At 40.5% G+C, this 13,596-nt stretch overlaps 1 protein-coding gene across 1 annotated transcript in view; it reads right to left on the bottom strand.

Annotated features, from left to right (window-relative positions):
• Positions 1 to 654: 654 nt before the first annotated feature.
• Positions 655 to 13,596, bottom strand: part of kcnj5 (potassium inwardly rectifying channel subfamily J member 5) — a 43,891-nt gene continuing 30,949 nt past the window's right edge. The window contains exon 4 of the mRNA XM_024443116.2: positions 655 to 2,610. Within this exon, the coding sequence (XP_024298884.1) occupies positions 2,252 to 2,610 (359 nt within the window). The 3' untranslated portion in view covers positions 655 to 2,251. The remainder of the gene's footprint in view (positions 2,611 to 13,596) is intronic.

The raw sequence follows: 13,596 nt of genomic DNA, 5'->3' as shown, positions 1-13,596 counted from the left end.
AGGAAACATTTAAATGTCTTGGAATGGCCTAGTCCAAGCCCAGACCTCAATCCAATTGAGAATCTGTGGTATGACTTAAAGATTGCTGTACACCAGCAGAACCCATCCAACTTGAAGGTGCTGGAGCAGTCTTGCTTTGAAGAATGGACAAAAATCCAAGTGGCTAAATGTGCCAAGCTTATAGAGACATACCCCAAGAGACTTGCAGCTGTAATTGCTGCATAAGGTGGTTCTACAAAGTATTGGCTTTGTGAATAGTTATGCACACTCAAGTTCAGTTTTTTTGGTCTTATTTCTTGTTTGTTTCACAATAAAAAAACATGTTGCATCTGCAAAGTGGTAGGCATGTTGTGTAAATCAAATGATACAAACCGCCCCCCCCCCAAAAAAAAAATACATTTTAATTCCAGGTTGTAAGGCAACAAAATAGGAAAAATGCCAAGGGAGTGAATAGTTTCACAAGCCACTGTAGCTCTCTCTCTCTCTGTGAGGGGAATAACTCCTAACCACACATACTTACAGAGGACTAAATTAACACACTAACAAATGCACACACACGTGTGCACAGACAGGCGGACACAGATACCCACATAAACAGGCACACAAGCATGCAAACACACACACATGGTTCTCTAACAGAAACATACTGTAATGTGCTTTTGGCCATATTAGGTTTATTCCCATGAGAACACACAGAAAACAGATGACATTCCAGCTATGGGAGCAGTTTTTTTTCTCTAATGATAAATTATCTTTATGTAAATGGCATAAATATGATGCTACAATGTCACAGTGAAATAAAATACATTGTTGGGACAAGTGTCCAGAAAAATGCAAATAATTGTTATAGAAGGGGGGAGAAGTGTTAACGTTTAAGAGATTTGTCATCTTAGCTATCATCAACGTATTGGTTGTCAATATCTGTAAAAAATGTTAATTGCAGTTTGCATGCCTAGAAAATACCCTGTATTATTAGCAGTGTATTAAACTTGCTATGTCGAGGGGACAGTTCATTATCATGCAAGCTCTGTCACACACATCCTCAAAATACAACTGTAGAAAATGTGACACACGGTACAAGTGACAGGGTCATACACTCTCTCAAGCAGAGACAACAGGAGCTAGCTGAGTCCAGACCAGGACTATGGGTAGAATAGAACTGAATCTGGACATCTGCTAAATTTGTGTAGTCGAATAATAGTTTTATTGTTTTTTGATATAAAGAGAACTAACCAAAGGTTAAAGAAGAGGAATAGCACTAATAGCTTGTATTATGTCACAGTGCAGGGAAGAAACACTCATGGGCGTAGACATCATTATAAACCTGCTTGTATCATCAGAAGCCTATACATAACACCATGCACTAAAATATGCACCAGGATGGAGGAGGGGGGACAGGGATGGAGGAAAGGGGGGCATATCAGGGTCACAGGACTTGTGCTTATGTATCATGAGTATCAAAATGAGGTACTGCCCGTTCCTCTGGTTCCAATACTGAGGAACTCTCTGGGCCCTGTGTTTTGCTCTAATTTATTCCTCACACGTAATGTGATTAAGCATGACAGTGGAAACGCAACGGGTGATTGGACAAAATGCGTAACAGAGATGATCGTACCCAATACAAAGAGACAGAGCTTGATCTATAGCTACGAGCTGAACTGAGCTGAGCTCCACTTCCTGCCTACAGGAATGAAGGAGGGTTAAAGCGCGGCTGTGTACATATTGCCTTCAATTAAGAGTTTCCGTAGTGGAGTAATAACAAAGCGTGATGGGATTGAAGATAATGATCTGGTCGGCACATCTTCTGTCATTGTGTTAGGAGCAGCAGGGGGCAACGTGGGGAGATATTAGCCAAGAGATGGAATCAATACTCGATCAGCAGAATCAACAACCTCTAAAATTAGGTTATTGGATCATTTGTAAGATGTGATATTCATTCATCATGGCTACCTGTTCCACATCAGGTTACAGTATATCACTTGAGTTATTACTAGTGTAATGGAAATATATGTGGTCGCCTCAAATATATAAAGACAATACGACCAATCTGGAGTAAGTATGTGTGTGTATGTCTGTGTGTATTTGTGTCTACAAAACAAATATATACTATATATACTATAGACACTAGAGAAGTATTGCATGGGGCGGGGGATCTTTGATCTCCAAGCAATGCAATGGAACAAGCTGGCCATTGACTAAATTAAGCATAGTCTTTAGTAACTTTGTCTCTGGTTTGGCTTATCTGAAGTAGTCAGTCCAGTCCGGGCTGGTCTTTCAGAGCTGCAGCTGAGCCGTTGATCTCTCCCTTCTCCCCCTCCTCCCCCTTGTCCACCTCTTTGGAGAGAGGATTGTGGGTGGATATGGGCTCCAGGGTGTAGGGTTTGGGGAGCTCGGGCGTCAGCAGAGAGAGCGTGGGGAGCAGCTGGCCCTCTCGCAGCGTAGCGGCTAGCTCTTTAGCGCTGCACGACGGTGTGTTGGTCTCGTAGATGTCGTGGAAGCTGTTGTAGTCCACCTCGTAGAAGCCCTTCTCCAGAGACAGGACTGGGGTGAAACGCCAGCCCCACAACACCTCTTTGTCCAGATAAGAGCTCCGTGCCTGGCAGGTCATCCCTGTTAACACACAGACACGCACACATGTTTTCTCACACACACACACACACACACACACACACACACACACACACACACACACAGAGAGAGAGAAAATGAGAGCCAGAAGGAGGGAGGAATAATAAATTATTCACAAAGAAGGCTCAACTCCAGAGTCAATAACGGTCTGAGGTCAGAGAGGATCAGTGAGAATAAGGTACAAGGAACATCAGAAGTGAGAGGTCCAAGAAGATGTACTCCATCTGGGATTCTCTGTGTGTCTACACCAATGTCCATGCCTCTGGATCCTCTGTCTCATAACCTGATATGAATCCATAGTGTGCTCTACAAAGTATTATAAATTAGATGTCACTAACCATACAGCCCTCGCTGTAGTGTCCAACATAATAAATGCGGAATATCTATCCACATTGAGTTTGTAGACTATACTGCCCTAGCAAGCAAAAGGGCAGTAACTGCACATTTGGTCAAAAATGTGTGAATTACATTTAATACCTGCTTTATCATGTGAACATACAGTATATCCCGCCTCAATCGTTTTGTGTTATGGAGAAAATGGGAGGTCCTGTTTGCAGTAGCTGCAAAAACGTTACAGTGAAAACAAGGGAAAAAACGGTAACTGCCATCACTTACCTTAGTTAATAACTTTTATCTTTTAGCTTTGGGTTGTAGTGTCTACGGTTTACCTTGGTATTACTGATTGTTCTTTGCTAATACAAGTATCAAACTATATGAAACTGACAACCACATATAAATAAATCTATGAACACAAGTTTGTGCAATAATAAATTGTCATGGAAATGTATTCCAGTAGGTGTACCAAGCAAGAATGCAGGAACTGCCGTTTAGGGTCAAAGGTCATGTCAGAGGTCAGGGTCAATATGAATAAAAAAATAACCTGTTAGTAAGACAACAAATAACCACATTTACAGTGATCTACCTACAAGAGACGGGGCGGCAGGGTAGCCTAGTGGTTAGAGTGTTGGACTAGTAACCGGAGGGTTGCAAGTTCAAACCCCTGAGCTGACAAGGTACAAATCTGTCATTCTGCCCCTGAACAGGCAGTTAACCCACTGTTCCTAGGCCATCATTGAAAATAAGAATTTGTTCTTAACTGACTTGCCTAGTTAAATAAAGGTAAAAAAATAAACAACTAATTTGGTTTGACAATAAAAACCCTTTAAAGCCATTCTTCTCAGTTCCGGTCATTTAGTTGCTCTTTTGCTTGCTAGGGCAGAATACTGGAGGGTCCTCATTGTAATTGACAGCACCCAGCATCCTTGATACATAATCAATTGATCTGCGAAGCCAACTGCTTCTCTTGGTAACTAGCATAGGATTTCTTTTATTGGTGAATCACTGAATAAACATCCTTTGGTTTGTTGGCAGAAAACAAAGACCCACCTATCTGCTGTGATCTACAGCTAAATAACAGCATCTACAGCAGCCTGCTACTCTCCTGCTGTGATTACATCAGGGCATAGTAAATCCATTACTCTGGGTGGGAAGAAGACACAAACACTATCTATTATATGGGAAGAGAGAGAAAGATGTGGTATGATCCTTTTGACTCAGCCTGGTCTCATAGACTAGACGTAACATAGTAAACATAAACCAGGATACCAAATGATTACAAATCTGGGACACCAAATTAGTATGATATGTTACATTTGGTATGGTTCCATAAGACAGATGGCTACTTAAGACAAAAATAAAAGCAGGGTGGTTGGTCGGGGTGGATTGGTGGGCGTACTACATGAATGTCTAGCAACTCAAAGGTTGCTAACGTTAGCCACCTAGCCACCTAGCTAGAATTCTTAACATAATATACGTTTTGCAAAATCGTAACATATTGCACATTTAGTAAATTCGTAACATATTATACGTTTAGTAAATTCATAACATATTATATGTTTTGTAAATTTGTAACATATAATACGAATTGTGAAATATCATATGAAATGGGTGATGGACATACCATCCAAAATTAACATATCATACTAAATGGATATCTCAGATTTACTGACAGAATAATATGAAATATTCTGAGACGTGGTTGGTTGACTGCAACCAGTGTTTGTTCATGTTTCAAATTAAGCAATAAATCCATTTTATAATGTACAATATATGTTTTCTATACAATACCAACATCTAGGTTAACATATGCATTACATGTGGGCTCAGTGTGCATTATACAAATGTATTCAGGCTACAGTATATGTGGTTAGATTATCATATAAATGTTACATTTTGTTACATAATACAAAACAGGATTCCATATTTAACACATTCATGAATCAGTTAGTCATTCTGTTTTATGTTTGACACACTCTTCTTTGAAATCACACAGTGAGCAAGAGGGATATTGGAGAAGAATGTTCAGTAAACAGACAAAATGTATTTATCTCTCTCCCTACCATCCTTCCCTATCATTATACATAGGACTAAGTTTATTCTCTCATTTAAAGGGAAGCATACCCAAGGACATCTTTATATAGATTTCAGCGTTTACACAACAACAAAAATGTCAGTAAATGGAATAAAACAGGAATATTTGGTCTATAAATAAGGTGAAACTGTCTCATCCCCCAACTCTTCCGAGAACATTAAAAACAACAGCAGTGCATATAGGCAACAAGAAACACTGCAGGAAGTTATTTTATGACTCGGGTCTTTGGGTGTAGTAACTCCAAAAGCTACTAATACACAAAAAGTAAACCAGTGCTTATACAGTGGCTTGCAAAAGTATTCACCCCCAATGGCAACCTGGAAATAGGCAAAACTGCTCCAGCTCCTTCAAGTTGGATGGGTTCGGCTGGTGTAAGCAATCTTTAAGTCGATACCACAGATTTTCAATTGGATTGCGGTATGGACTTTGACTAGACCATTCCAAGACGTTTAAATGTTTCCCCTTAAACCACTCAAGTGTTGCTTTAGCAGTATGCTTAGGGTCATTGTCCTGCTGGAAGGTGAACCTCCATCCCAGTCTCAAAACTCAAAACAGGTTTCCCTCAAGAAGTGCCCTGTATTTAGCGACATTAATCATTCCTTCAATTCTGACCAGTTTCCCAGTCCCTGCCGATGAAAAACATCCCCACAGCATGATGCTGCCACCACCATGCTTCACTGTGGGGAGAGTATTCTCGGGGTGATGAGAGGTGTTGGGTTTGCGCCAGACATAGAGTTTTCCTTGATGGCCAAAAATCTCAATTTTAGTCTCATCTGACCAGAGTACCTTCTTCCATATGTTTGGGGAGTCTCGCACAAGCCTTTTGGCGAACACCAAACATGTTTGCTTATTTTTTTCTTTAAGCAATTACTTTTTTTCCGGACACTCTTTCGTAAAGCCCAGCTCTGTGGAGTCTACAGCTTAAAGTGGTCCTATGAACAGATACTCAAATCTCCGCTGTGGAGCATTGCAGCTCGTTCAGGGTTATCTTTGGTCTCTTTGTTGCCTCTCTGATTAATTCCCTCCTTGCCTGAATTTTGGTGGGCGGCCCTCTCTTGGCAGGTTTGTTCTGGTGCTATATTCTTTCCACTTTTTAATAATGGATTTAATGGTGCTTGATGGGGTGTTTTTTTTATAACCCAACCCTGATCTGTACTTCTCCACATCTTTGTCCTTGACCTGTTTGGAGAGCTCATTGGTCTTCATGGTGTCACTTGCTTGGTGGTACACCTTGCTTAGCGGTGTTGCAGAATCTGGGGCCTTTCAGAACAGGTGTATATATACTGAGATCATGTGACAGATCATGTGACACTTAGATTGCACACAGGTGGACTTTATTTAACCAATTATGTGTCTTCTGAATGTAATTGGTTGCACCAGATCTTATTAAGGGTTTTCGTAGCAAAGGGGGTGAATACATACGCACGCACCACTTTTCAGTTTTTAATTTTTTAGAATTTTTTTAAATAAGTTGTTTTTTAAATTTCACTTCACCAATTTGGATTATTTTGTGTATGTCCATTACATGAAATTCAAATAAAAATCAATTTAAATTACAGGTTGTAATGCAACGAAATAGGAAAAACACAAAGGGGGAAGAAAACTTTTGCAAGGCTCTGTCGCATGTTGTTCACCACAATTTCTCTACAGCTCTTCTCAAAGTTGGGATTGGAATAATCCATGGGCATTTTTAACACTACGCCATGGTGGTCTCTACCCACCCCTCCCCTCCATCCCCATCCACAGTCACTTCTCAGGGCCATCAAACTTGACGAGGCATGTGTGGGAGAGGGATGTCATCCCTCTGCATCATTCATTTAGCATCCATCAGCAGCACAACAGAGCCTATTCACTCACATACGGGACCTGGATCCCTCTTAATCCTGAGAGTCAATAGAACACTGGAACGTGTTTCTGGCCCCTTAAGAACACCAGCCAGCACCTCAACATCAGGGTTCCGCTGGCTATTTCTATCTAGAGAGCTGTGTGTGTGCTGCATGACAGTGAGTTCAACTGACACAATGGAACGCTCGTACGCATGCCCGCACACACACCACTAGGTAACACAGTTTCTCTGGACCCCCGCAAAGTCTATTAATGCCAAAGAATACAGTCAGTCCATCCTCAAAACCCTAGCTTAGAAGGGCTTGTTTCATTATGCAGTGTACTATCTATATCTATATATCGTAATTGGTTGCTACTTATAAACTTTTTATCAAAATTACACATCAAATAGCCTAACAGTGTGGGAAAAAGTAGTCGGCTTGAGGATACATTTAGCCACTATTTACTGTTGAACTCTGTGAGTTTCTCTGGCTTATAGCCTACACCAGTGGTTCCCAAACTTTTTATAATCCCGTATCCCTTCAAACATTCAACCTCCAACTGCGTACACGTCTAGCACCAGAGTCAGCGTTCTCTCAAATATTGTTTTTTGCCATCATTGTAAGCCCGCCACACACATAATATACGCTACATTTATTAAACATAAGAATGAGTGTGAGTTTTTGTCACAACCCGGCTCATGGGAAGTGACAAAGAGCTCTTATAGGACCAGGGAACAAATAATAATATAATAATAATCAATAATTTTGCAGTTTTCAGCTGTGCTAACATAACTGCAAAAGGGTTTTCTAATGATCAATTAGCCTTTTAAAAGGATAAACTTGGATTAGCTAACACAACGTGCCATTGGAACACAGGAGTGATGGTTGCTGATGATGGGCCTCTGTATTCCTATGTAGATATTCCATTAAAAATCAGCTACAATAGTCATTTACAACATTAACAATGTCTACACTGTATTTCTGATCAATTTGATGTTATTTTAATGGACTTTTTTTTTTGTTTTCTTTCAAAAACAAGCACATTTCTAAGTCACCCCAAACTTTTTAACGGTACTGTAGGTACGTGGTTGCAAAGGGTATCAGTGTCTTGCCAAGGCAGGATACTCTGAGCGCAGCCCAATCCAGAAATCTGGCAGTGGATTCTGATTGAATTACATTTTCAAAGAACTGCTGGTTGCAATTTCGATGAGGCTCTCTTATTCAGATATTGGTAAGTGTGCTGGAGGCAGGGCATGAAAGGGATAAAGAATTCAGTTGTTTGTGTCATCCGTTTCGGGAAAGTACCTGCGTAATTGCACACCCAACTCACTCAGGTGCTTCGCTATATAACATTTGACATTGTCCGTAAGCTTAAGTTCATTTGCACAAAAAGATCATACAATGATGTAAAGACCTGTGTGTTGTCCTTGTTAATGTAGACAGAGAAACATTCCAACTTCTTAATCATAGCCTTAATTTTGTCCCGCACATTGAATATAGTTGCGGAGATTCCCTGTAATTCTAGATTCAGATTCCGATCATAATTGTCATCATGCAAGCGGTCAGACAAGTGAAAATTATGGTCAGTAAAGAAAACTTTAAGCTCGTCTCTCAATTCAAAGAAACATGTCAATACTTTGTCCCTTGATAACCAGCACACTTTTGTATGTTTTAAAAGAGTTAAATGGTCGCTGCCCATGTCATTGCATAGCACAGAAAATATACAAGAGTTCAGGGACCTTGCTTTAACAAAGTTAACCATTTTCACTGTGGTGTCCAAAACGTCTTTCAAGCTGTCAGCCATTCCCTTGGCTGCCAGAGCCTCTTGGTGGATGCTGCAGTGTACCCAAGTGGTGTCCGGAGCCACTGCTTGCACGTGTGTTACCACTTCACTATGTCTCCCTGTCATGGCTTTTGCACCATCAGTACAGATACCAACAAATCTTGACCACCAAAGTCCATTTGATGTCACAAAGCATTCAGTACTTTAAAATCATCCTCTCCTGTTGTCTTGGTTTCCAGTGGTTTGCAGAAGAGGATGTCTTCCTTAATTGACCCCCCATAAACATAACGGACATATACCAGGAGCTGTGCCAGGCCCGCAACGTCTGTTGACTCATCCAGCAATAACGCATAGAATTCACTGTCTTGTATGCGTAGCAGTAATTGTTTCAAAACATCTACTGCCATGTCACTGATGCATTGTGAAACAATGTTGTTTAATTAAGTCATTGTCTGTATAGTTTTTTGGGACTTTTCCCCCAGCATTGTCCCAGCCATATCCGCGGCAGCAGGAAGAATTAAGTTCTCCACAATAGTATGGGGTTGCCTGTCCTAGCCACTCGGTAGCTCACCATATAAGACGCTTCTAGCCCCTTCTAATGAATGGTATCTGCTGCTTTTATACATGTCTTACTACTCAAAGGTCATTTTAATTCTCGCTCAAAAATCTCCTGTGGCTTATTTTCAAATTGGCATGTTTTGTTTCTAAATGTCTACGCAATGGTGAAGGTTTCATTGATATGTGAGATAGTACTTTTGCACATATAACACACTGGGGTTGAGGAATGGCACTACTCCCAATATAAGTGAACCCCAAATCAATGTAGTTCTCATCATATTTGCGCCTCTTCGATGGTCCAACATCCCTGTCTGTTGTTCGGTGCTTTCCCGGATAAGGGGGCAGTAGCTCTTCGGCTGCATCAGATTCACAAATGTCAGTGTCCATGCTAGCTGAGCTAACAACAAATGTAGAGTTACTGATGCTAGCATTGGATGTGCTCTTGGAAGCAGTACAACTTGTGTCATCGACAGGTGCAGGTGTAGTACTACCAGTAGTAGCAATACTACCAGTAGAGCTGGTATGTGTCTCTACAGACGCGGGCCTTACTTTTTTTGAACAATTAATCCATTTTTGAGCAAACGGAATAAGCAGCAGCTACGTTTGGCTACATACGGACCGTTAGTGGAATTCCCGCGAGGGAGAAACGGTTGATGCGATTGGATGTTAATTATTTGACTAGGTTACCTGTATTTGACATTGTGTTGTTATCTCGCTGAACACTAGATGGTTGATTTGGGAGGCGGGGGGGAAACGAGGTTAGTCAGGCGAGAAATTAACCTCACCCAAATGTATAGCCCCATTGGAAAATATAAATGGACTGTTTGAAAATATGTAGATTAAAAATAAAATAAACATTTATCACATTTTATTTGGCGTACCCCCGACGGCACTGGGGTACGCCTACACAAATGGACTGAAATATTCAAGGCAAATTCAATTAAATTAAATCCCACTTGAGAGGTCTCCCGATGTCCTGCTTTTTTTGTGTGAAAATGTTTTGACTGACTGTTGACATTGCAACCACACAATTCAAATGCTGGTTCACCAGTATGAACGAAATCACAAACCACTTTTTTTGTTCAAGTCCTAAAGAACTGTTATCTGCTAAATATGATAATCTGTTTGCATTTGCTAATTTATCAGCTGTCAAGTCCAGACAACCTGTCCCCAGAGCTTCCTATACAGTTAATCTCTTTCCGTAACATATTGAGACCAGCAATTAAGGCAAATGTGAGGCTCAATTAAAGATGTTGTAGAACTGCTGTATTTGAAGCTCTCTTCTGCCCAGTTTCCCTGATCTTGCTACGGCAGTCAAGCTGTTTTTATCATCCCTGTAACTTCTGTGGAGAGATTGTTATCTAAACTAAAACTTAAGAATAAAAAAAACCTAAGAATCATTAGGCTCTTGGTCTGATATGCACTCTTGAACACCTGAGTAAGCTCCACTCATTGCACTGGAGCTGTCCTAGCCTTAGCCAATGGCATTTGTTCACCGACAGAGCTTGCTGGGGTGTCCGGAACACCAGTGGCACACACACACACACACACACACACACACACACACACACACACACACACACACACACACACACACACACACACACACACACACACACACACACACACACACACACACACACACACACACACACACACACACGATGACAGCTGGTAACACAATGCAGGCTGTATGGGGACACAGAACACCTTGTTTTCTCTTGTGCATTGCAATACTTGCTGACGTGTGTTTTCTGTTCAGTTTGTCAGGGAGGATTAAAATGGTTATAAGCTTAGCTTGGCTTGAATTTTAAATGTAGAGGGTCTCATAAGATGTTCATTTGTGATATTGCATTTGAAGCAGGTTGTAATAAATAGTGTATGGACATTTTAATAATACATGTGCTTTGAGAATGATAATCAGAGTATCGTACAAGACTATTTGATGTATTCACTTTATATCTATTACTGTTGCAATGACAAAGACATTGACATAATATTCTTTGTTTTCTAATTATCTGAAATGCTCAAGGTGAGCCAGAAATTAAAGTTGTCAGTGATATAAGCTGCTGACTCTGTGTTTATGTCCAATCTACAGGGTGGTAAGGTCATTAGCATGAAATTGAAGCTGTTCCAATCCCTCATCTCCTCTTAATATGTTGTCTCTGTCAGAATTCAGAATGCTGTAGCATTCTATCTGCAGGCGGCTCATACCTTATAGATTATGTGTACGAGTGTTTATATGATAGGCTCTGTTGACAGCAGCAGCAAACGTCAGATTTTATATTTGTCAATGATATTATGCTTATGCAATCAGATGCTTGTTGAAGGGCTATAAATGTCCACACGGCAAAAAATGTACACAAAATGTGCAGTTTACTGTACCTCAAGAGATGGAGATGTGTTTTGCATTGGTGGCTGTTGAGCAAATCATCTGCTTGGCTATAGGAATGGATCCCACTAACCATCCAGATGATTCCACTATTAGTCTGAAATCCTTACTGTCTGTCAACAGCACATTAACTAAGCCTCGTAATTTATCACTGCAGCAGATGATGTACCCCATATAGAATCTATCTAGCCATAGCAAAGTAGGCTAACAAACCTTTGTAATGACATCAATTCAAAAGTTGCTGCACCAATGAGGTTACTGTAATGGTGTCTTTGACCTTATAATAAATCCACTGGTTGTTAACTCTGAGTAATGCAAAAAAAGTGAGCCATCATTACCCAATTTAGATACTGTGGGCTTCGATCCAACAGTAAGAGTTGTAGACCTATGCTTTCTCTGGTGTTAGCCAATACCAAGATGACTGATCACTTGGGCCGTTTGTCAGATGCAGTACAGATGCAATTTACACAAAGTCCACAAAATCAATGTCATTAGCAAGAGCCGACCATATCCCCCCGTAGCTTTGATTTCCTCTCCTGCAGATTAACAACATTTAATGAAGGCCACAATTCCCAGGTCAGGAGATGTCCTTCTGTTAATTCCTGTGAGAAAAACGTGTGATTGCTAAAAAAAACTTTAGTATCATGACATAGTGGGGGAAGGGTCAGAATTACTCAATGATCAGTGATTGCCATGACGACACGGTCCAGTCTGCCATGCTCTTACTGGTCAAGAGGAAAGTGATGCGATTTCATCCCTGTGTCTAGACATCAGGCACAGTGTGAGTGTGATGGTTGACCACTGGTGGTATGAAAAGACAAATTAAATAAATCCCCCCAAAAATAGAGCAGAAATGTTCAGATGTATGAAAGGCAGTGACAGATCAAATTAGTGGTTGGTGATGTCTGTATTTTAAAAACAGGGGTGGTTAAAACGCAGACAGAAAATTCTCTGTCCACCGATTAAAATATTCCTAATTATGCTGCTGTGTTTTTCTTGTAGTCACTGCATTTAAACTGCATTTACATGATGGGGAGAAATATTTCTGTTATAAAAAGATGTTCTGCGTTTTTGACACAAAGATCAACTGTCCTGCTTGTTCAGGCTCTGGTCTTGTCCATCTTGATTACTGTCTGGTAATATGGTCAGGTGCGACAAAGATAGACCTACCAAAGCTGCAGCTGGCTCAAAATGCTTTGTCCTTAACTGCACACACAAAACTAACATCAACACCATGCATGATAGTCTTTCCTGGTTGAGGAAAGATTGACTACTTCTCTTTTTGTGAAATATTTGTATATTAAAAATGCCTACGTGCTTGTATAATCTATTTACATACATTTTAGTCATTTAGCAGACACTCTTATCCAGAGCATCTTACAGGAGCAATTAGGGTTAAGTGCCTTGCTCAAGGGCACATCAACACATTTTTTACCTAGTCAGCTCAGGGATTCAAACCATTAACTATTCAGTTACTGGCCCAAACCGCTTAACCACTAGGCTGCCTGCATACACTTCAAACAGACATGTCCCACCAGACACGCCACAATGGGTTTCTTCACGGTACCCAAACCAAAATGAATGATTTTGACCAGATTTAATGCGTCACCCAGTTATTTATAGAGCCATGCTATCGTGTAATGCTCTGTCACCAGAGGTTACTCAGGCAAAAAGCAAGCTTAAAAAAACTGATTAAAAAGACATCTTGTATCACAGATCCTCTCCTCTTTCTAAAGATCTAATTTAACTATACTGCATATAGGAATATTAATATGTGTATATATGAATAGTGTCTAAATAGTATTTTGGTTTTCTCTTGGTCTCTTACCAATATATAGCTTTTATTTTAATCCCAATTATTTTAGGAAGGGTAGTTGCTGCATGTGCAGTAGTCCCAGTCGGTATTAGATAGAACGTCGTGGACCCGTTCGCCTGTGGGGAAAACAACCTTTGGTTACCTAGGTTACCCAATTGCCTC

Source organism: Oncorhynchus tshawytscha, linkage group LG13 (assembly GCF_018296145.1).
Source record: "Oncorhynchus tshawytscha isolate Ot180627B linkage group LG13, Otsh_v2.0, whole genome shotgun sequence".
NCBI classification, from domain to species: domain Eukaryota; kingdom Metazoa; phylum Chordata; class Actinopteri; order Salmoniformes; family Salmonidae; genus Oncorhynchus; species Oncorhynchus tshawytscha.
This window is presented reverse-complemented; position numbering and strand designations above follow the sequence as displayed.